This window comes from Oncorhynchus kisutch, linkage group LG2, assembly GCF_002021735.2.
Source record: "Oncorhynchus kisutch isolate 150728-3 linkage group LG2, Okis_V2, whole genome shotgun sequence".
NCBI classification, from domain to species: Eukaryota; Metazoa; Chordata; class Actinopteri; order Salmoniformes; family Salmonidae; genus Oncorhynchus; species Oncorhynchus kisutch.
Genome location: NC_034175.2, coordinates 38,339,376 through 38,365,086, shown reverse-complemented (window position 1 = coordinate 38,365,086; position 25,711 = coordinate 38,339,376). Strand labels below are relative to the sequence as shown.

General features: G+C 44.2%; 1 protein-coding gene across 2 annotated transcripts in view; it reads right to left on the bottom strand.

Annotated features, from left to right (window-relative positions):
* LOC109902359 (histone deacetylase 4) overlaps nucleotides 1-25,711 on the bottom strand; it is a 138,435-nt gene that overhangs the window by 91,348 nt on the left and 21,376 nt on the right. For both annotated transcript variants that reach the window (XM_031793896.1, XM_031793898.1), the window contains exon 2: nucleotides 1,337-1,608. In XM_031793896.1, coding sequence (XP_031649756.1) covers nucleotides 1,337-1,608 — 272 coding nt within the window. The remainder of the gene's footprint in view (nucleotides 1-1,336; nucleotides 1,609-25,711) is intronic.

The following is a 25,711-nucleotide window of genomic DNA, read 5'->3' as shown; positions in this document are numbered from 1 at the left end:
TCATGAAATATTGTGTGGACGAAGGGCGGGCGGGCAGGTGGAATAAAGAGAAAACAATGCATAAAAAATCCATAAATACACTGTATGATTCTTGTGCAATACATCTCTATAGGCTAGTTAGACGTTTTTCTTTCATTATTTTTATATGACGTTTAACACTAACAAGACGGGGACTTCAAATATGGCACGTCAAGGGAATTGTAGCCTACTGTTCAGACGGGTTACAAGGAATATTAACTGAAATCTGGACACTGACTGTAGGTTTATAACCTCTCACATGTAGAGTAATTAAGCACTTATTGCGGTAGAACGATACACCAAATGTAGATTTTGGACTCTGGAACAGGAGTGGAGAAATATTATATATTTCAGCATCTTGAGAGAATGAATGATTGGTTAGGGACCATCTGTAAAGGTGCCCTCTTTATCAGCATCGTAAAAGCTGAGAGTATTTTAACCACATAAAATATGCATCCAAGCCAAACTTAAGTCTCATCAGAAACATGTTGGGTCGTTTTCACAGCTTGTAATTAACTTAACAACGGTCAAACTAATGTAATTTGGTCATTTTGCATGGAAAATCTTTGCATTTTCTCCCCGCTCCCTAAACATCTTTACTGCTGGAGAGAAGCAGAGATGAAAGAGAAAACTTTACCAATGTCAACTAGATTGAAGCGTTCATTCGATTGATGTATGACATATTTTCTGGTGAGCAAGGGTTTATTTCGTCTTCTAGTGGCGACAAGTATTGTCAGAAGAGAAGCTTCATTGTATTTAATTATAGACAAGTTGACTAACAAAATGTAGTAAATTATAAGCAGTAACAAAGACCTATCTGAATTAGGCAACAACAACAAAAAATCCGACACCCACTGTCAACAAAATCTCTGACTGTACGCTACAGTGTATTTTCTATATTTGCGAGTTAGGGTCGGGTGCTGGCCTCAGATCACTTTATCACTTGTAGTTGGGTGATTGGGGATGGGTTAGTAGAAATTGTGGGCGGGTGTGGGTGAACAAACAGCTGACCCACTTATCACTAGCATGCGCAGGCACAGGCACACAAACGCACACACACGCATACATGCATGTCCTCTCCTACACCCATCCCCTCTGTCCTTACCACATTCTGTTGAGCCAAGTCCCTGTTGCAATGAAAATCTTTCTGCAGAAATCCACACAGCCCTCGAGCAAAGGGGAAGGAAGGATGGAGAGATGGAGGGAGGGGGAAGAGCAGCGGGTGATGAGGGGGTAAGATTGGGATGAGGGGTCAAATAAGTTGCGTGGTGAGGAGAGATCACTAAAAAGATGGAGAGGAGAGGACACACACACACACCTTAACATGCTCCTGTAGCTGGGCCTCGTGCTGGCGTGAGAGCTGCTCATGTTGCCGCTGGAACTCAGCGATGAGCACCTGTCTCTGGATCTGCTGTTTGTGTTTGAGGGCCAGCAACTCCTGCTGCAGCTGCTGCTCCCGCTGACCTGGGACCTGTCCTTGGTGGCACTGGTCGTCTGGTCGTGGTGCTAGGCCAAAGGGCTGGTCCAGGCGCAGGTCCATGGGAATGGCAGCCGGGGGCACCTGCAAGGGCAGTGCCATGCTCACGTCGACTGGGGAGAGAAAGCGGGTGGTTACCAACATTTTCCATGGCTGTTGTTCCTTTATGACGTAGGATTCAATCAAAAACGAGAGGACACAGTAGCCTTTCCCAAGGCTCTTTCTCAGACACACAAACTTACAGGTCCAATCGTAGCCCATTCATTGAATGACCCATAGAATAGAATATCCCACTGACCTCATTTAATAATGCTCAGCTTTGGCAAAAGGCTAATGAGTCTTCATTGTAGGTCTACACAGCACAGATGATACTCTAACGACAGCTTTTTGTTACACACTATGGTGTTTGATGTAGAGTGTGGCGGTAGGAGTTGTACCACGATGGGAGTTGTGTGATGTTGGGATTGACAATAGGCTGCAAACAAAAGGAAAAAAGTACTGACAGCTACTACTATGTGTGTGTGTGTGTGTGTGTGTGTGTGTGTGTGTGTGTGTGTGTGTGTGTGTGTGTGTGTGTGTGTGTGTGTGTGTGTGTGTGTGTGTGTGTACGTGCCAGCATTGCCACAATATGTGTGGACCAGGAACAGGGTGCAGTATGCTCACATTTGAGAGGAGTGGTGTGTGTGTGTCTGTGTGCATCTCTATGTGTGTGCATCTCAAAAAGGATCCCCACTCATTCCTACTGTACCAGCTCACAGCGGGGCACTCATCTCAAAGAGGAGAATTTCACGAGTTCAAGAGTAGAGTGCAGCACTACAATGACACTGGCCAGAAGAGAGAGTTTAGGTGGGGTTTAGGGCCAAACAAAAGAGGTCCTCCTCAAAATGTCACAGAGTTTATCAATACAGAGAAGAGAAAAACCTGCCACTCTCATCATGGAATAGGGTAACAATCATCTCTGTGACGCCATGGGTTTTGGGGGTGGAGGTTATGAGGGATATGGGCACAAAGGAGGCATTGAGAGTGTATTGAGAGGAGGGAGGAGGAAATGCTCTTCTGGGCAGGACACAGCGCTGGAGTGAATAACTTCCAGTGTGGTTAGTTTTTGAACAAGTAGATAAGCACTTTTTCAGCTGTGGCCTCATTGCTTGAATTGGAGACAAAGACCGTGTTACGTAACACATACGCCACATGACGTACACACATGCCAAACCCTGAACCAAAGTTCTCAATTAATTTGTTAACAAGTTAGTGGTAGAAAGTTGGTAGTACAACAGTGTTTCTATGTTTTGCTGGTACAACAAGTGAAACCTAGTTTTGATATGTTTTACAGCTTCAATTCAAACATATAGTAGCTTCATTCCTCTACAGCTAGTATTCCCCAGGAGTACGCTCAATGCCGTTGGGGGTACGCCAAATACATTTAAAAAAAAGTGTTTTAGTAGCCTCGTTTCACTGGCAAAAATCAAATTAAACCATCTAGTGTTCAGCGAAATAACAACACAATGTCAAATACAGGTAGCCTCGTCAAATACTTAACATCTAATCACATTAACCACTCTCCGGTCACAACTTATAGACTTGTTTACGTGCTGCTGTGCAGTTTGTTGCTAACCTTACTTTGCTATCTGCCAACTTTACGTTTTTTACGTTTTAATTGCCGTTTTATATTTTAAAAAATTCCCCTCGCTCAACTTTTTTCATTAAACTTTTCACCCCGGACGCTTTATCTGAACATGGTTCATAAGGAACTCCACCAGCCGAAGCTAAGTAGTAACATTAACATGATGCCTTCTAATTGCCGTCGCTGTACTCATAATATACAGGAGAACGATCGCCTTATGGCAAGGATAGCCATGCTGCAAGCCCACCTTCAGACGCAATCGTTAGGCAAGGGTAATTTAAGTGTAGGAAAGGATGAAACCGCATCTGTGCCACCAATAAGTACAGATAGTAGTATAAATCCCTCGCACAGTCCCCGCAACCTGACAATTTTCTCATGGCTTCTGGAAGGAAATGCTGTAGGAATGCTCAACCGGTGTCGCTAATTCAGCCGACAGAAACTTTCAACCAGTTCTACTCCGTTAAAGCAACTGGTCGGAGTCAGAGGCCGAGCCTTCTCTGGTCTCTCCTTCTCCCATTAGCTCTGACAAATTGAAAACCCTAGTCATTGGCGACTCCATTGCCTGGAGTATTAGACTTAAAACGAATCATCCAGCGATCATACACTGTTTACCAGGGGGCTGGGCTACTGACGTTAAGGCTAATCTGAAGATGGTGCTGACTAAGGCTAAAACTGGCGAGTGTAGAGAATATAGGAATAGTGTTATCCACGTCGGCACAAACGATGTTAGGATGAAACAGTCAGAGGTTACCAAGCGCAACATAGCTTCAGCGTATAAATCAGAAAGAAGAAAGATGTGTTGGCATCGAGTAATTGTCTCTGGCCCCTTCCCAGTTAGGGGGAGTGATGAGCAGTACAGTAGATTCTCACAACTCAATTGCTGGTTGAAAACTGTTTTCTGCCCCTCCCAAAAGATAGAATTAGTAGATTTCTGGGACTCACCCACAAACAGGACCAAGCCTGGCCTGCGGACTCCATCCTAGCTGGAGGGGTGCTCTCATCTTACCTACGAACATAGACAGGGCTCTAACTCCCCTAGCTCCACAATGAGATAGGGTGCAGGCCAGGCAGCAGGCTGTTAGCCAGCCTGCCAGCTTAGTGGAGTCTGCCATGAGCACAGTCAGTGCAGTCAGCTCAGCTATCCCCATTGAGACCGTGTCTGTTCCTCGACCTGGGTTGGGCAAAACTAAACATGGCGGTGTTCGCTTTAGCAATCTCACTGGAATAAAGACCTCCTCCATTCCTGTCATTAATGAAAGAGATTGTGATATCTCACATCTCAAAATAAAGCTACTTAATGTTAGATCCCTCACTTCCAAGGCAGTCATAGTCAATGACCTAATCACTGATCATAATCTTGATGTGATTGGCTTGACTGAAACATGGCTTATCCTGATGAATTTACTGTGTTAAATGAGGCCTCGCCTCCTGGTTACACTAGTGACCATATCCCCCGCACATCCTGCAAAGGCAGAGGTGTTGCTAACATTTATGATAGCAAAATTAAATTAACAAAAGAAAATGACTGCGTTTCGTCTTTTGAGCTTCTAGTCATGAAATCTATGCAGCCTACTCAATCACTTTTTATAGCTACTGTTTTTATAGCTACTGTGCCCAGGCCTCCTGGGCAGTACACAGCGACACTCACTGAGTTCACTGAATTCCTATCAGATCCTGTAGTCATGGCAGATAATATTCACATTTTTGGTGACTTTAAAATTCACATGAAAAAGTCCACAGACACACTCCAAAAGGCTTTCGGAGCCATCATCGGCTCAGTGGGTTTTGTCCAACATGTCTCTGGACGTACTTACTGCCACAGTCATACTCTGGACCTAGTTTTGTCTCGTGGAATAAATGGTGTGGATCTTAATGTTTTATCCTCATAATCCTGGACTATTGGACCACCATTCTATTATGTTTGCAATCACAACAAATAATCTGCTCAGACCCCAACCAAGGATCATCAAAAGCCATGCTATAAATTCTTGGATAACCCAAAGATTCCTAGATGCTCTTCCAGACTCCCTCTTCCTACCCAAGGACGTCAGAGTACAAAAATCAGTTAACCACCTAACTGAGGAACTCAATTTAACCTTGCGTAATAACCTAGAGGCAGTCGCACCCCTAAAAACAAAAAACATTTGTCATAAGAAACTAGCTCCCTGGTAAACAGAAAATACCCGAGTCCTGAAACAGCTTCCAGAAAATTGGAACGGAAATGGCACTACACCAAACTGGAGGTCTTCCGACTAGCTTGGAAAGACAATACCGTGCTGTATCGAAGAGCCCTCACTGCTGCTCGATCATCCTATTTTACCAACTTAATTGAGGAAAATAAGAAGAATCCAAAATGTATTTTTGATACCGTCGCAAAGCTAACTAAAAAGCAGTGTTCCCCAAGAAAGGATGGCTTTCACTTCAGCAGTGATAAATTCATGAGCTTCTTTGACGAAAATTTCATGATCATTAGAATGCAAATTACGGACTCTTTAAATCTGCGTATTTCTCCAAAGCTCAGTTGTCCTGAGTCTGCACAACACTGCCAGGAACTAGGATCAAGGGAGACACTCAAGTGTTTAATACTATATCTCTTGACACATTGATGAAAATAGTCATGGCCTCTAAAACTTCAAGCTGCACACCGGACCCTATTCCAACTAAACTACTGAAAGAGCTGTTTCTTGTGCTTGGCCCTCCTATGTTGAACATAATAAACGGCTCCCTATCCACCGGTTTTGTATCAAACTCACTAAAACTAGCAGTAATAAAGCCTCTCATGAAAAAGCCAAACCTTGACCCAGAAAATATAAAAAACTATAGGCCTATATCGAATCTCCCATTCCTCTAAAAAAAAATGGAAAAATATGTTGCGCAGCAATAGTTTATGTGTTGGAGAGCTAGTCTGTTATATCTGGAGAATTTCTCCTGTCTTATCCGGTTCCCTGTGTGAATTTAAGTATGCTCTCTCTAATTCTCTCTCTTTTTCTCTCTTTCTTTCTCTCGCTCTCTCTCTTTCTCTCAGAGGCCTTGAGCCTAAGACCATGCCTCAGGACTACCATGCCTGATGATTCCTTGCTGTCCCCATTCCACCTGGTCGTTCTGCTGCTCCAGTTTCAACTGTTCTACCTGCGGGCTATGGAATCCTGACCTGTTCACCAGACGTGCTACCTTGTCCCAGACCTGCTGTTTTAAACTCTCTAGACACAGCAGGTGCTAGAGACAGATACTCTGAATGATTGGCTATGAAAAGCTAACTGACATCTACCCCTGAGGTGCTGACCTGTTGCACCCTCTACAACCACAGTGATTATTATTATCTGACCCTGCTGGTCATCTATGAACATTTGAACATCTTGGCCATTTTCTGTTATCTTCTCCACCTGGCACAGCCAGAAGAGAACTGGACACCCCTCATAGCCTGGTTCCTTTCTAGGTTTCTTCCTAGGTTCCAGCCTTTCTAGGGAGTTTTTCCGAGCCACCGTGCTTTTACACCTTCATTGCTTGCTGTTTTGGGTTTTAGGCTGGGTTTCTGTACAGCACTTTGTGACATCAGCTGATGTAAGAAGAGCTTATAAATACATTTAATTGATTGAATAACCTTTACTTTCTCGCGGGAATACTACTAACGGTCCGTATGTAGCCAAACGTAGCTGCTGCTCATTCCGTTTGCTCGAAAATAGATAAATGGTAAGGTCTGCGTCCATAGAGACACATACCAGCTCTACTGGTAGTACTGCTACTACCAACAGTAGTACTGCTAGTACCAACAGGGATGTTGGACCATCGAAGAGGCACAAATATGATGAGAACTACATTGATTTGGGGTTCACTTATATTGGGACTAGTGCAGCCACGGTGTGTTATATGTGCAAAAGTACGACTCACAACTCTATGAAACCTTCACTCTTGCGCAGACATTTAGAAACAAAACATGCCAATTTGAAAAATAAGCCACAGGAATTTGTTGAGCGAAAATTAACACGACTTTAGATTAGTAAGACATGTATAAAAGCAACAGATACCATTAATAAGAAGGGGCTAGAAGCGTTTTATATGGTGAGCTACCGAATGGATAGGACAGGCAAGCCCCATACTATTGCGGAGGACTTAAATCTTCTTGCTGCCGTGGATATGGCTGGGACAATGCTGGGGGAAAAGGCCAAAATAACTATACAGAGAAGGCCTTCATCAAACAACACTAATTCACGACACATCAGTGACAGGAGGTAGGAGATGTTTTGAAATAATTACTGCTTCGCATACAAGCCAGTGAATTCTATGCATTACAGCTGGATGAGTCAACAGACATGGCGGGCCTGGCACAGCTCCTGGTATATGTCCGTTCCGTTTACGGGGGTCAATTAAGGAAGACATCCTCTTCCGCAAACCACTGGAAACCAGAACGACAGGGGAGGCTATTTTAAAGTACTGGACAGCTTTGTGACATCAAATGGACTTTGGTGGTCAAGATGTGTTGGTATCTGTACTGATTGCGCAAAAGCCATGACAGGGAGACATATTGGAGTGGTAATGCGTGTGCAAGCAGTTGCCTCCGACGCCACTTGGGTACACTGCAGCATCCACTGAGAGGCTCTTCCTGCCAAGGGAATGCCTGACAGCTTGAAAGACATTTTGGAGACTACAGTGAAAATGGTTAACTTTGTTAAAGCAAGGCCCCTGAACTCTCATGTATTTTCTGCACTATGCAATGATATGGGCAGCGAACATGTAACGCTTTTACAACATACAGAGGTGCACTGGTTATCAAGGGGCAAAGTACTGACACGTTTTTTGAATTGAGCGACGAGCTTAGTTTTCTTTACAGACCATAATTTTCACTTGTCTGACTTCTTGCATGTGTGAAAATGTTATTTAATCAGAAGCCACTGACATGGATAGGGATGCGCTCAGAGTATCCTGCCTTGGCAAATCACGCTGTTAAGACACTGATGCCCTTTGCAACCACATACCTATGTGAGAGTGGATTCTCGGCCCTCACTGGCATGAAAACTAAATATAGGCAGAGACTGTGTGTGGAAAATGACTGAGACTCTCCAGTACAACCCAACATTGCAGAGTTATGTGCATCCTTTCAAGCACACCCTTATCATTAACCTGTGGTGAGTAATACACCATTGTTGATGAACAAATAAGGTTTTATATGTAAGATAGCTAAGCAAAGAGCAAAATTATTTATTATTGTTATATTATCATTTGTGCCCTGGTCCTGTAAGAGCTCGTTGTCACTTCCCACACACTCATTCTTATGTTTAATAAATGTATTGTATGTATAGTGTGTGTGTGTGGCAGGCTTACAATGATTGAAAAAATCTACATTTGAGAGTGCGCTGACCCTGGTGCTGGAGGTTGGATGTTTGAAGGGGTACGGGACTATAAAAAGTTTGGGATCCACTGCTCTACAGTATATCGCACAAAGGGTCAATATGTGAGATGGACACAATCCACACTTTGGCTACACTCAGTGCTAAGAAAATGTACTTGTTTAACAGTGACACTCCTAGCCTAAATGCATGTTGCCATCTGTCTTAGCCAGGACTCTCTTTTGGTGACATAAAGGATAAATAGAATTACAAAACAGCATTGAGTAAGAGCGAAATGGTTATCACAGAATGGATTCATTCAACAGACAGAAACAGGGAGGAGCTTTGGGGCTTAGTAAAATAACAACACCAGACATTTGTTCCAAAACTCCTCTCACTGTCAACTGCCTTGATTTTCAGCAAACTTAACATGTGTAAATATTTGTATGAATATAACAAGATGCAACAACTAAGACATAAACTGAACAAGTTCCACAGACACGTGACTAACAGAAATTGAATAATGTGTCCCTGAAAAAAGGAGGAGGTCAAAATCAAAAGTAGTCTGTATCTGCTGTGGCCACCAGCTGCATTAAGTACTGCAGTGCATCTCCTCCTCATGGACTGCACCAGATTTGCCAGTTCTTGCTGTGAGATGTTACCCCACTCTTCCATCAAGGCACCTGCAAGTTCCCGGACATTTCTGGGCGGAATGGCCCCAGCCCTCACCCTCCGATCCAACAGGTCCCAGACGTGCTCAATGGGATTGAGATCCGGGCACTTCGCTGGCCATGGCAGAACACTGACATTCCTGTCTTGCAGGAAATCACACACAGAACGAGCAGTATGGCTGGTGGCATTGTCATGCTGGAGGTTCATGTCAGGATGAGCCTGCAGGAAGGGTACCACATGAGGGAGGAGGATGTCTTCCTTGTAACGCACAGCATTGAGATTGCCTGCAACGACAACAAGCTCAGTCTGATGATGCTGTGACACACCGCCCCAGACCATAACGAACCCTCCACCTCCAAATCGATTCCGCTGCTGAGTACAGGCCTCGGTGTACTCATTCCTTCGATGATAAACGCGAATCCGACCATCACCCCTGGTGAGGCAAAACCGCGACTCGTCAGTGAAGAGCACTTTTTGCCAGTCCTGTCTGGTCCAGCGACGTGCCCAGGTGACGTTGTTGCCGGTGATATCTGGTGAGGACCTCCCTTACAACAGGCCTACAAACCCTCAGTCCAGCCTCTCTCAGCCTATTTTGGACAGTCTGAGCACTGATCGAGGGATTGTGCCTACTTGGTGTAACTCGGGCAGTTGTTGTTGCCATTCTGTACCTGTACCGCAGGTGTGATGTTCGGATGTACGGATCCTGTGCAGTTGTTGTTACACATAGTCTGCCACTGCGAGGACAATCAGCTGTCCGTCCTGTCTCGGTGTAGCGCTGTCTTAGGCATCTCACAGTATGACATTGCAATTTATTGCCCTAGCCACAGCTGCAGTCCTCATGCCTCCTTGCAGCATGCCTAAGGCATGTTTACGCAGATGAGCAAGGACCCTGGGCATCTTTCTTTTGGTGTTTTTCAGTGTCAGTAGAGAGGCCTCTTTAGTGTCCTAAGTTGTTACCTTAATTGCCTACCGTCTGTAAGCTGTTAGTGTCATAACGAACGTTCCACAGGTGCATGTTCATTAATTGTTTATGGTTTATTGAACAAGCAAGCGAAACAGTGTTTAATCCCTTTACAATGAAGATCTGTGAAGTTATTTGGATTTTTATGAATTATCTTTGAAAGACAGGGTCCTGAAAAAGGGACGTTTCTTTTTTACTGAGTTTAGTTATCCTTCACGCGATCCCTTCTAATTTAATGGGTTGGTTGATCATTGGCTTGCACTATAGAGGAGGAGGATGAAGACGGCACTCACATACACACATATACAAACAGACATTCACACATATGTGAAGATGTACAAAAGCACACACACAAACGCACAGACGCATAAACACACACACATGCAGGCAGATCCACATGTATTAATGTATGTATTACTGCACAAGCCCACTGAGTAAACACATGTGCATATTCTCAGAAATGCAGTTTGGGTCCACCCACTCTTGGGTGAAATGATGCAACATGGCAACAGAGCAAAAAAAAATCCCACAGCAAAACGATCTTAGCGGCTGGGATTTGCTGACATACACAGCACTTACAGTGTGTGTGTGTGTGTGTGTGTGTGTGTGTGTGTGTGTGTGTGTGTGTGTGTGTGTGTGTGTGTGTGTGTGCGTGTGTGTATGAAAGAGAGAGGCAGTGTGTGTGCATGCTTTGCAGACGTGTCACTGACGGAAGGAGCCGCGCTGACGTAGCTGATGGAGATTGATTCCCTGGGATTGCTGGGTGAAACCCATTGCATTGTGGGAAGGGACACTTGGCCATACATCACACCTAAATCAGCCCCCATAGAGAGTTGTCTATATTACATACAGTATATACAATGCCTTCAGAAAGTTTTCAGACCCCTTGACTTATTCCACATGGTTTCCACATTCAAAATGGATTCAAAAAAACATTTTCACTCACCTATCTACACACATTACCCATAATGACAAAGTTAATGTGTTTTTAGACATTTTTGCAAATCTATTGAAAATAAAATACAGAAATATCTAATTTACATAAGTCTTCACACCCCTGAGTCATTACTTTGTAGAACCACCTTTGGCAGCGATTATAGCAGTGAGTCATTCTGGGTAAGTCTGTAAGAGCTTTGCACACCTGGATTGTACAATATTTTCCCATTAAACTTATGAATATTCTTCAAGATCTGTCAAGTTGATTGTTGATCATTGCTAGACAGCCCTTTTCAAGTCTTGCAATAGATTTTCAAGCCAATTTAAGTCAAAAATGTGACTAGGCCACTCAGGAACATTCAATGTCATCTTGGTAAGCAACTCCAGTGTAGATTTGGCCTTGTGTTTTAGGTTATTGTCCCGCTGAAAGGTGACTGTCTCAGAGTGTCTTTTGGAAAGCAGAATGAAGAAGATTTTCCTATAGGATTTTGTCTGTGCCTATATAGCTGTATTCAGTTTATTTTTATCGTAAGGAACTCCCTTGTCCTTGCAATGACAAGCATACCCATAATATGATGTAGCCACCGCCATGAAGATTAGACTACTGCAATGCTCTACTTTCCGGCTACCCATATAAAGCACTAAATAATCTTCAGTTAGTACTAAACACGACTGCTAGAATCTTGATCATATTACTCCAGTGCTAGCCTCTCTACACTGGCACAGGTTTTTACTGCTAACCTACAAAGCATTACATGGGCCTGCTCCTCCTACCTTTCTCTCCGATTTGGTCCTGCTGTGCATATCCTGAAACGTACGCTACGCTCACAAGATGCAGGCCTCCTTATTGTCCCTAGACTTCTAAGCAAACAGCTGGAGGCAGGGCTTTCTCAGACTCTGTCTCAACCTTCAAGTCTTTATTGAAGACTCATCTCTTCAGTCGGTCATATGATTGAGTGCAGTCTGGCCCAGGGGTGTGAAGGTGAACGGAAAGGCACTGGAGCAACGAACCGACCTTGCTGTCTCTGCCTGGCCAGTTCCCCTCTCTCCGCCGGGATTCTCTGCCTCAAACCCTATTACGGGGGCTGAGTCACTGGCTTACTGGTGCTCTTCCATGCCGTCCCTAGGAGGGGTGCGTCACATGAGTGGGTTGAGTCACTGACGTGATCTTCCTGTCCATGTTGGTGCCCCCCTCAGGTTCGTGCCAAAACATATCTGGAATATTTCTCCTGTCTTATCCGGTGTCCTGTGTGAATTTAAGTATGCTCCCACTAATTATCTCTCTCTACCTCTCCTCCCGGGGGACCTGAGCCCTGGGACCTTGCCTCAGGACTACCTGGCCTGATGACTCCTTGCTGTCCCCAGTCCACCTGGTCGTGCTGCTGCTCCAGTTTCAACTGTTCTGCCTGCAGCTACGGAAGTCTGACCTATTCACCTTGTCCCGGACCTGCTGTTTTCGACTCTCTTTACCGCACCTGATGTCTCGAACTCTGGCTATTAACTGACATTTACTCCTGAGGTGCTGACCTGTTGCAACCTCTACAACCACTGTGACTATTATTATTATTTGATGCTGCTGGTCATCTATGAACGTTTGAACATCTTGGACATGTTCTGTTATAATCTCAACCCTGCACAGCCAGAAGAGGACTGGCCAGCCCTCAGAGCCTGGTTCCTCTCTAGGTTTCTTCCTAGGTTACGGCCTTTCTAGGGAGTTTTTCCTAGCCACCCTGCTTCTACATCAGCATTGCCTGCTGTTTGGGATTTTAGGCTGGGTTTCTATATAGCACTCTGTGACATCGGCTGATATAAAAATGGCTACATAAATACATTTGATTGATTTTTATTGTAACTCAATAATGTGTTGGATTTGCCCTAAAAATAACACTTTGTATTCAGGACAAAAAGTTAATTTCTTTGCCACATTTTTTTACAGTATTTTTGCTATATTACTTAAGTGTTTTGGAATATATTTATTATTGTATCTGCAGAGAAGAATGGGAGAAACTATCCAAATACAGGTGTGACAAGCTTGTAGCGTCATATCCAAGAAGAATCAAGGCTGTAATCGCTGCCAAAGGTGCTTTAACAAAGTACTGAGTAAAGGGTCTGAATTCTTATGTAAATGGAGCTCTTTTATTTGTATTGGCCAGTCTGAGATATGGCTTCTTCTTTGCAACTCTGCCTTGAAGACCAGCATCCCGGAGTCGCCTCTTCACTTTTGACGTTGAGACTGGTGTTTTGCGGGTGCTACTTAATGAAGCTGCCAGTTGAAGACTTGTGAGGCATCTGTTTCTCAAACTAGACACTCTAATGTACTTGTCCTCTTGCTCAGTTGTGCACCGGGGCCACCCGCTCCTCTTTCTATTCTGGTTAGAGTCCGTTTGCGCTGTTCTGTGAAGGGAGTAGTACACAGCGTTGTACCAGATCTTCAGTTTCTTGACAATTTCACGCATGGAATAGCCTTCATTTCTCAAAACAGGAATAGACTGACGAGTTTCAGAAGATACCTCTTTGTTTCTGGACGTTTTGAGCCTGTAATCAAACCCACAAATGCTGATGCTCCAGATACTCAACTCTTCTAAAGAAGGCCAGTTTTATTGCTTCTTTAATCAGAACAACAGTTCTCAGCTGTGATAACATAATTGCAAAAGGATTTTCTAATGATCAATTAGCCTTTTAAAATTATAAACTTGGATTAGCTAACACAACGTGCCATTGGAACACAGGAGTGATGGTTGCTGATAATGGGCCTCTGTACGCCCTTGTAAATATTCCAGAAATATTCCAGCTACAATAGTAATTTACAACAATAACAATGTCTACACTGTATTTCTGATAAATTTGATGTTATTTTAATGGACAAAAACATGGACATTTCTATGTGACCCCAAACTATTGAACGGTAGTCTATCTATCTATTTATCTATATATATAGTGCCCTATATAGTGGCACACCAGGGAGTTTGGTCAAGATGTTTACACAGATCAGACACGGACACAATTGTATTAGCTTGGTTTCAAGGGTGTTTATGAAATAATAAACAAAAAAGTCTCCTCTGGGATACCATCTTCTGAACTCCGAAGTCTTGCTGTATCCTGTGGGGAATAAAACCAAGCTCCCAATATCCTTTGGTCAGGTAGAGGGTGCTGATGTACCGGGCCTTCCCCGGAAATCATTAAAGAAGAACAGACTACCGTCCGGTTTGTGGACCAACACGATGGGGCTGCAACCTGCGCTGTGGGAATCTTCAATAACCCCCATCCTCAGCATAGCCTCCAATTCCTGCTTCATGGCCGTCCTTTGGGCCTTGGCCTTCCGATTTGGCCACATGGCTGTCATCCGCACCTTCATCATCTCATCTCCCGGGGTTCCCACACCTCCTTGGTGAGGTCCAGTAGGCCACGTGGCCTCCTCCCGTAGAGGAGTTCTGAAAGGGGAAAAGCCGGTGAATGACTGGGGCACTTCCCGTAATGAGAACATTAGGTGGGGTAGTAGTTGGTCCCAGTTCTTCCCGTCCTGCTTGATGACCTTCCACAGCATTTGTTTTATTGAACCACTCGACGAGCCCATCCATCTGCTGGTGAAAGACGGAGGTCCGGATCTGCAGAGAGCACACAAATCTTGCTTTAGGTGGGACATGAACTCAGTACCTTGGTCTGTCAGGAACTCGTTCGGGATGCCCATCCGGCTAAAGAGGTGGATCAGCTCCCGGGCGATTCCCTTGGAGACCACCGCCCATAGGGGAATGGCCTCAGGATACAAGGTGGCACAATCTACTATTAACAAGATGTACCGGTGTCCTCGTGCCGTTTTTACCAGGGGTCTCACTATGTCCGTGGCAATACGTTCAAAGGGCACCCCAGTGATCGTTAGGGGGACCAGCGGGTTTCGGAAGTGTGCTTTTAGGGCAGTGATTTGACACTCTGGACAGCTGCGACAATAGTCTTCCAAGGCCCTCCTCATCCCAGGCCGGTGGAACCGAGCGGTGATCCATTTCCGGGTCTTCTCCATTCCCAGGTGCACTCCCAACAGGTTGTTGTGGTCCATGCTTTTTCAGTTCTGCCCACACATGGTCTATAGGCCTGAGGCCAGGGCTTTGTGATGGCCACTCCAATACCTTGACTTTGTTGTCCTTAAGCCATTTTGATTTATTTTGATGAGCACTTGTTGCCTGCTTTTCCTTCACTCTGCGGGCCAACTTATCCCAAACCATCTCAACTGGGTTGAGGTCGGGTGATTGTGGAGGCTAGGTCATCTGATGCAGAACTCCATCACTCTCCTTCTTGGTCAAATTTCCCTTACACAGCCTGGATGGGTATTGGGTCATTGTCCTGTTGAAAAACAAATGATAGTCCCACTGAGCGCAAACCAGATCTAATGTCCATTGCTCGTGTTTCTTGGCCCAAGTCTCTTCTTATTATTGGTGTCCTTTAGTAGTGGTTTCTTTGCAGCAATTCGACCTCCTCTGAACAGTTCATGTTGAGATGTCTGTTACTTACATTTATTATTTGGGCTGCAATTTCTGAAGCTGGTAACTCTAATGAATTTATCCTCTGCAGCAGAGGTAACTCTGGGTCTTCCTTTCCTCTGGCAGTCCACATGAGAGCCAGTTTCTTCATAGTGCTTGATGGTTTTTGCGACTGCACTTGAAGAAACTTTCAACATATTGAAATGATCCAGATTGACTGAGCATCATGACTTAAAGTAATAATGGACTGTTGTTTCTCTTTGCTCTTTGCGTGCTTGAGCAGTTTTTGCCATAATATGGACTTTATATTTGACCAAATACTTCTTCTGTATACCACCACCCCTACCTTGTCCACAACAAATATATTTGGATTTGTTTAACACTTGTTTGGTTACTACATGATTCCATATGTGTTATTTCATAGTTTTGATGTTTTCACTATTATTCTACAATGTAGAAAATAGTAAAAATAAAGGAAAACCATTGAATGAGTAGGTGTGTCCAAGCTTTTGACTGGTATGGTACATGTGATAAATTAAAGGTTAAAAAAAGGCGGTGAGGATAGAAGACGTGAGGAATCAAGGAAATACAATTGAGATTCTCCCACTGACTTGTTTTCACACAGAGCTTACCAGTGGTTGCATGTCTGCAGGTTTAGTTTTCCTGGCGCTTTAAATTCTGATATACTGTGGAAAAACATTGAGCTTAGAAGAGAGACATTACTAAAACAGCAGTAGTACATCAAGACATGCACATAATGGATATAAATGAGCAGAATCACTCAAGCTTCATCCACACAAACAGGCACAAACTCCTGGGATTTCATGTGGATACTTTCAGCTCTATTTTTGGGTCCATAGTGAAAGAAAAAACACCAAGGTATAGAATATCAGGCTCTTTCTCTAATCGATTTCTACTATGAGGAGTGCCACCTGGCTCGGTCCCAAGACCGATGCCAGCTAACGAGATGCTGCTCTTGTTTTGTTGCACAGGGTGAGTCTGGACTATCAGAGGTGCCTTGGCCTACCAAAAGACCAATCACAGGGAGGCACAGTTGTGGAGTATTGCTGAGACGGCCAATTGCCTCTTTGGCACGGTGCGGATTTCAACACTGGGTTGCAACACTATACCTCCCTTAGGGCGGCATGGAGAGAAGAGTGGGGCTAAAACAGACTACAGTCGCAGTGAGGATGGTGTGTGTCAGCATTTTTGGAGCCCTACTGTATAGAGATCTGTCCCACTGACCGACAAACCGATCTTGACCTCTGACCTTCCATCTGGTCAAGTCTGTCTGGTAGCATTCAGAGGCTGGTTGCCCATTGGCTTCGCTTATATCCATGGGGCGGGAGTGTTTCGGATCATTAAATATTGTTTGGATGAAAGGCGGGTGGGTTGAATGAAGAGAAATCAAATACCTTAAAAAAAACATTGGTCTAAATGTATCATCCTTGTGTAATTTATATCTACAGGCTAAAAATCTTTTTTCCTTCATTATTTTAGGCTATATATTATTACTGCGTAAGCCCATGGCCTAACTGTATGCATATCAAATTACCTACAGGCAAATCGGCAAATGCTTTTGGGAACGCGCAGAAAAAGTTCATATCGAGCACGGAGGCAAAAAGAGTTGAATTCAATAAGAGAAAAGTTACAAATTTAAATGCAACATGTAAAGTGTTGGTCCCATGTTTCATGACCTGAAATAAAAGATCACAGAAATTTTCCATACGCACAAAAAACGTATTTCTCTCAACTTTTGTGCACAAATTTGTTTACATCTCTGTTAGTGAGCCTTTCTCCTTTGCCAAGATAATCCATCCACGTGACAGGTGCGGCATATCAAGAAGCTGACTAAACAGCATTATAATTACACAGATGCACCTTGTGCTGGGGACAATAAAAGGCCACTCTAAAATGTGAAATTGTCACACAACACAATACTCAAGCTTTGAGGTAGCGTGCAATTGGCATGCTGACTGCAGGAATGTCCACCAGAGCTGTTGCCAGAGACTTTTATATAAGTTTCTCTACCATATGTCGTTTTAGAGAATTTGTCAGTACGTTCAACCAGCGTCACAACCCTAGACCACGTGTATGGCGTTTTGTTGGTGAGCGGTTTGCTGATGGCGTTGGGGTTATGGTATGGTATGGGCAGGGCAGGGCAGGGCAGGGCAGGGCAGGGCAGGGCAGGGCAGGGCAGGGCAGGGCAGGGCAGGGCAGGGCAGGCATAAGCTACGGACAACGAACACAATTGAGGTTTATCGATGGCAATTTAAATGCACACAAAGATGCATATCTTTATTCCCAGTCATGTGAAATCCAAAGATTAGGGCCTAATGAATTTATTTCAATTGACTGATTTCATATATATGAACTGTAACTTTGTAAAATCAATGATATTGTTGCATGATGTGTTTATATTTTTCTTCAGTATAGGATGTCTTTCTTTCAGCATCTTAAGGGAATGCTGTAGAGGTGTGGTCTTTATCAGCATCATAAAAAGCTGATAGTATATCAACCACATAAAATATGCATCCAAGCCAAACTGGAATCTTGTCAGAAACATGTTGGGTCGTTTTAACAGCTTTCTATTTCTTTACAACCGGTCAAATTTTGCACAGAAAATCTTTCCTGTTTTTTTGGTGGGGGGGTAATTGCATTTGATACCCGGTCCATAAAAGTCTTTGCTCCACGAAAGAAGCAGAAATGAAAAGGAAAACGTTACCGATGTCAACTAGGTCATTCTATCAATGTATGACATTATTCTGGTGAGCAAAGGTTTATTTAGTCTTATTTGGCAACATATACACAGAGTATATTAAGAACACCTGCTTGGTGAATCCAGGTGTAAGCTATGATCCCTTATTGATGTCACTTGTTAAATCCACTTCTATCGGTGTCGATGAAGGGAACGAGACAGGTTAAAGGATTTTTAAGCCTTGAGACAATTGAGACACGGATTGGGTATATGTGCCATTCAGAGGGTGAATGGACAAGACACAAGATTGAAGTGCCTTTGAACAGGGTATGGTAGTAGGTGCTAGGCACAACGGTTTGTGTCAAGAACTGCAATGCTACTGGGTTTTTCATGCTCAACAGTTTCCCATGTGTATCAAGAATGGTCCACCACCCAAAGGACATCCAGCCAGGGTTAGACTAGTGTTGAACGAACATGAGAATAGACAACATTCCTGTGATGCATTTTATTTATCAAGCTAGAATTCTGTTTTAATTAGACACTTTTTGATTTTTTTCAACTGCATTTTTAACTCATGTTGATTATTAATATGGAAATGTCGTTAGAAGCGTTTATTATATACAAAATGTGCGTAATAGTGTCACATAATAATATTATTGTGTGTGTGGCGTTTGCGCCTGTTCATTGGAAGAATTGTAAATCCAATGTGAAAGGTTATAGGGTTTGCGTTGCAAAGTATTCAGAACTTATTCAGAAGTATTCAAAGGTGGCCATATTATTGCCACCAATTGGCTGTAACTGTGGATGTCTACATCAGTCTATGGCTGAGCTGAGTGGAGCAGTGTGTCATTTTGGAGGATGATATGATTTATGAAATATGCCGCCGTCGGAGGCTATCGCTTGTGTATCTTGGCTACATTAGTATTTACATTTGGTGAAAATCGTTTGTCAATTTCAGTTTATTGGCCTATCTGTTGTATGGCGAACTTGGGCTTAATCAAGGTTAATTTGTGAGCAAATCTGGCTTTGATATAAAAGCCTGTTCCAGCCCAGCCACTGACCTCACCACACATCACTGGATATTAGATCCAAAATGGACCACGGCACAACTGTCTTCACTGGAGTAACGAATGAGACAAGAAAATATTCTGGACATTCCTCTTGAACACTGGTTTTCTAGCACTTTGGCTGTTGTTGCATTGTGTGCTGTATCACAGCTGTTTGTCACATGACCATCACAACGTAATTAAACAGCTGGACAGCAAATGCGCATCCAACAAGTATTATGCATAACTATTGAAGAATTACATTACATGACAGTATTTATTTTGGTTGTAAGTATCAAGTTAATGTGACTCTTCCGGTTAGAAGCATTCGATTTTGCAGTCACATACATTAGTTTTGATTTGTGTGGCCATGAAAACTGTTTCCACGCTTTAACATAAGGAGACATTAACTGGATGTTACACAGTGCCTTTCCGAGATCTCATCACAATAAACTTTCCGACAGCAAGAACCAGGATTCAATGTCCAATTTAACTGATTAAGGCTCAACATAAGATATAAGAACAAACAACACTGCCCGGAAAGAAAACTAGGTGTTTTATGTCACACGATTTTGGGAAAATCCGTAAATACACCAACCGTAAGAAAGGATTATTGACACATTTTATTGAATGTAGCCTTATTCCGCTGTTATATCTTAATTTAATGATGTGAAAACAAAATGTGGCTAATTATTGTCAATAACTTATCAACAGCTGTACAAAAATGTTCCACCGCAGGATATCCTCACTGGTACCCTAGTTTATTTACACTTTATTTCGAAAGTTGGCAAGTGGGAGAACAGTAGGAACCCCGGTCTCAGTAGGAATGTTGGACACGGGGGATTGAACCCCAGTCTCCAGTGGCTCTGCACATCAGTGCCTGTTTCTTAAGTGTCACATTGCAGAAGAGTCAATCAAAGCTGTCAGATTGTTCTGACACCTGCAGTTCCCCTCGGGCATCACACCTGGGATGCAGTCACACACAATCACACAGACACCCGAAAAGCCAAATCCCACGTCTGGGGAAACAACATTGACTTGTTTGGTTTCTGCAGGATGACTACGACTATACTTTCCATGAAGATAAAGATCACTTTATTGGTCAATTGCAACCAAAATTTTACTTCCGCTTTTAACCCAACCGAAAGACACACATACAGACTTTGGAGTGGGCTGCCACACTGGACACCCGGGGAGCTGTTGTTGTGGGAGTCTCAAGGGCACAACGGCAGGGGATGGCATCGAAGAGTTGATCAAATCAAATGCTATTGGTCACATACACATGGTTAGCAGATGTTAATGCGAGTGTAGCAAAATTCTTGTGCTTCTAGTTCCGACCGTACAGTAAAATCAAAAAATTTCACAACAACTACCTTATACACAAAAGTGTAAAGGAATTAATAAGAATATGTACATGTAAATATCTGTATAAGCGATGGCCGAACGGCATAGGCAAGAAGCAGTAGATGGTATAGAGTACAGTATATATATATGAGATGAGTAATGTAGGGTATGTAAACATTATATAAAGTGGCATTGTTTAAAGTGACTAGTGATACATTTATTACATCCCATTTTTAATGATTAAAGTGGCTAGAGATTTGAGTCAGTATGTTGGCAGCAGCCACTCAATGTTAGTGACGGCTGTTTAACGGTCTGATGGCCTTGAGATAGAAGCTGTTTTTCAGTCTCTCGGTCCCAGCTTCGATGCACCTGTACTGACCTCGCCTTCTGGATGATAGCGGGGTGAACAGGCAGTGGCTCGGGTGGTTGTTGTCCTTGATGATCTTTTTGGCCTTCCTGTGACATCGGGTGGTGTAGGTGTCCTGGAGGCCAGGTAGTTTGCCCCCGGTGATGTGTTGTGCAGACCTCACTACCCTCTATAGAGCCTTGCGGTTGTGGGTGGAGCAGTTGCTGTACCAGGCGGCGATACAACCCGACAGGATGCTCTCGATTGTGCACCTGTAAACATTTGTGAGTGTTTTTGGTGACAAACCAAATTTCTTCAGCCTCCTGAAGAAACCCTCCAGTTGCCAGCTCACTTCCCGAAAGATATTTCCCATCGGACATGGGATTCGAATTAGCAACCCTCCGGTCGCTGGCTAGCCTCTCTAACCGCTAGGCTATCTGCCACCCTTGTTAAACCCCAAGTGCCGGGCATCAGTTGACTCTTGGCCTCATTTTCCACCTTATATGTTGGGCACCAGGGCCTCGTTCAAAACCTTTAGATTTGTAATGGAATGTTTCTTTTCCCCAATCCAACCTTGTAAGATCTGTGATTCCTTCAAGGAAGGAAGGAAGGTGTATTTTAAAAGTATCTCAACAGGCCCAGGTCAGCTAGGTTACATCTAATTTCCTTCCACACACTGTCCCTCTTGTCAGGTAGTCTGTGCATAAAATACGTATTTACAGTATATCACATTAGAACTACACTAATAGTATCTCCCTCGATACTGTGGTCCATGTGAGCACAAGAATTTTCAACATCTTGTCAATGTCTTTTAAACCCAATTCATATTTTCAACTGCTCACAGGGTTAACGCTCATCTTATCAAAGTCTTGTGCTCATAGGGGTAGCTCATGGCCTCTAAGAACTCTGAAGTCTGCAGCCACAGAGCTGTTGGAGAGAGGTTCCTTTCACCTCCGGAATGCCTGCTCTACGCTACCCGTCAAAGAAGGGTGTCGCCCCCCGACGAAACACTCCACTCGTTCCCAGGGGCCACGCGCTCCATCACGTCTTCCAACCTGTGGCCTGCAGTTTCCAGGCCAGGATCTACATGCACTCACACACAGACATCCTCACACACAGACACACACACACGCACGCACACACAACTCCCTCTCTATTCCAACCCATAAAGCAAAGTAAAGCAGACAGATACAGCCGTTCTTTTGGGAGACGAGTGTCCGTGTTACGACTGGCAGTGGTTGGCCGGCTGGCTCCAGAACAAACTCACCCCATTAATACAAGTGCAGTAGAGGAGCGCCACGGCAATCAATGGCTGGCGGTGCTAATGCCATAGGACCAGGGGAATGAATACCCAATTACAGCCACTCATCCTCCCGCTGTAAGGGCCAGTGAGAGCCGCAGAGAGAGCCAGTGTAATCACTGCTAAACAACCGGGGTACTCAGGGGCTAACCCGACAACTGCATACCAAAGAGCGCCATAACTCTACCTACATGTACATATTACCTCAATTACCCTCGACTAACCGGTGCCCCCGCACAGTTTTTTTACTGCTGCTCTTTAATTATTTGTGATCAAATCAAATCAAATGTTATTTGTCACATACACATGGTTAGCAGATGTTAATGCGAGTGTAGCGAAATGCTTGTGCTTCTAGTTCCGACAATGCAGTAATAACCAACAAGTAATCTAACTAACAATTCCAAAACTACTGTCTTATACACAGTGTAAGGGGATAAAGAATATGTACATAAGGATATATGAATGGGTGATGGTACAGAGCAGCATAGGCAAGATACAGTAGATGATATCGAGTACAGTATATACATATGAGATGAGTATGTAAACAAAGTGGCATAGTTAAAGTGGCTAGTGATACATGTATTACATAAGGATGCAGTCGATGATATAGAGTACAGTATATACGTATGCATATGAGATGAATAATGTAGGGTAAGTAACATTATATAAGGTAGCATTGTTTAAAGTGGCTAGTGATATATTTACATCATTTCCTATCAATTCCCATTATTAAAGTGGCTGGAGTTGAGTCAGTGTCATTGTCAGTGTGTTGGCAGCAGCCACTCAATGTTAGTGGTGGCTGTTTAACAGTCTGATGGCCTTGAGATAGAAGCTGTTTTTCAGTCTCTCGGTCCCAGCTTTGATGCACCTGTACTGACCTCGCCTTCTGGATGATAGCGGGGTGAACAGGCAGTGGCTCGGGTGGTTGATGTCCTTGATGATCTTTATGGCCTTCCTGTAACATCGGGTGGTGTAGGTGCCCTGGAGGGCAGGTAGTTTGCCCCCGGTGATGCGTTGTGCAGACCTCACTACCCTCTGGAGAGCCTTACAGTTGAGGGCGGAGCAGTTGCCGTACCAGGCGGTGATACAGCCCGACAAAATGCTCTCGATTGTGCATCTGTAGAAGTTTGTGAGTGCTTTTGGTGACAAGCCGAATTTCTTCAGCCTCCTGAGGTTGAAGAGGCGCTGCTGCGCCTTCTTCACGATGCTGTCTGTGTGAGTGGACCAATTCAGTTTGTCTGTGATGTGTATGCCGAGGAACTTAAAACTTGCTACCCTCTCCACTACTGTTCCACCGATGTGGATAGGGGGGTGTTCCCTCTGCTGTTTCCTGAAGTCCACAATCATCTCCTTAGTTTTGTTGACGTTGAGTGTGAGGTTATTTTCCTGACACCACACTCCGAGGGCCCTCACCTCCTCCCTGTAGGCCGTCTCGTCGTTGTTGGTAATCAAGCCTACCACTGTTGTGTCGTCCGCAAACTTGATGATTGAGTTGGAGGCATGCGTGGCCACGCAGTCATGGGTGAACAGGGAGTACAGGAGAGGGCTCAGAACGCACCCTTGTGGGGCCCCAGTGTTGAGGATCAGCGGGGAGGAAATGTTGTTGCCTACCCTCACCACCTGGGGGCGGCCCGTCAGGAAGTCCAGTACCCAGTTGCACAGGGCGGGGTCGAGACCCAGGGTCTAGAGCTTGATGACGAGCTTGGAGGGTACTATGGTGTTGAATGCCGAGCTGTAGTCGATGAACAGCATTCTCACATAGGTATTCCTCTTGTCCAGATGGGTTAGGGCAGTGTGCAGTGTGGTTGAGATTGCATCGTCTGTGGACGTATTTGGGCGGTAAGCAAATTGGAGTGGGTCTAGGGTGTCAGGTAGGGTGGAGGTGATATGGTCCTTGACTAGTCTCTCAAAGCACTTCATGATGACGGATGTGAGTGCTACGGGGCGGTAGTCATTTAGCTCAGTTACCTTAGCTTTCTTGGGAACAGGAACAATGGTGGCCCTCTTGAAGCATGTGGGAACAGCAGACTGGTATAGGGATTGATTGAATATGTCCGTAAACACACCGGCCAGCTGGTCTGCGCATGCTCTGAGGGCGCGGCTGGGGATGCCGTCTGGGCCTGCAGCCTTGCGAGGGTTAACACGTTTAAATGTTTTACTCACCTCGGCTGCAGTGAAGGAGAGACCGCATGTTTTCGTTGCAGGCCGTGTCAGTGGTACTGTATTGTCCTCAAAGCGGGCAAAAAAGTTATTATGTCTGCCTGGGAGCAAGACATCCTGGTCCGTGACTGGGCTGGATTTCTTCCTGTAGTCCGTGATTGACTGTAGACCCTGCCACATGCCTCTTGTGTCTGAGCCGTTGAATTGAGATTCTACTTTGTCTCTGTACTGATGCTTAGCTTGTTTGATTGCCTTGCGGAGGGAATAGCTGCACTGTTTGTATTCGGTCATGTTACCAGACACCTTGCCCTGATTAAAAGCAGTGGTTCGCGCCTTCAGTTCCACACGAATGCTGCCATCAATCCACGGTTTCTGGTTAGGGAATGTTTTAATCGTTGCTATGGGAACGACATATTCAACGCACGTTCTAATGAACTCGCACACCGAATCAGCGTATTCGTCAATATTGTTATCTGACGCAATACGAAACATGTCCCAGTCCACGTGATGGAAGCAGTCTTGGAGTGTGGAGTCAGCTTGGTCGGACCAGCGTTGGACAGACCTCGGCGTGGGAGCCTCTTGTTTTAGTTTCTGTCTGTAGGCAGGGATCAACAAAATGGAGTCGTGGTCAGCTTTTGCGTAAGGGGGGCTGGGCAGGGCCTTATATGCGTCGCGGAAGTTAGAGTAACAATGATCCAAGGTCTTTCCACCCCTGGTTGCGCAATCGATATGCTGATCAAATTTAGGGAGTCTTGTTTTCAGATTAGCCTTGTTAAAATCCCAAGCTACAATGAATGCAGCCTCCGGATAAATCGTTTCCAGTTTGCAGAGAGTTAAATAAAGTTTGTTCAGAGCCATCGATGTGTCTGCTTGGGGGGGATATATACGGCTGTGATTATAATCGAAGAGAATTACTATTATTTAATTTTGTTTTAGGTATTTTTCTTGACTGCATTGTTGGTTAAGGGATTGTAACTAAGAATTTCACTGTAAGGTCTGTTGTATTCAGCGCATGTGACAAATACAATTTGATTTGATTTATACAGGCTAGCTAGAGTCTTTGAGATTTGGTTAGCGAAGCAAGCTAGCTAGCTAACGGGCCGCGTATTGATAGTGCGGAGTGGTGTCGTTTTCTAGTAACCTTTTTTGCTTTCGTAGAATTGGCATAAAAGAACTGGAAAGATGGAAGCGGAGTATGAGTGCATTCCCTCCATACAGCTTTCCCCTGACTGTGTTTTCAACTAGTTGTAGATGAGTGAGAGGAGAAGGCAACTGTAGACTATTGTGATAAACCCTAACACGGAAGTGGAGAATTGTATGGAGGATTGTATTA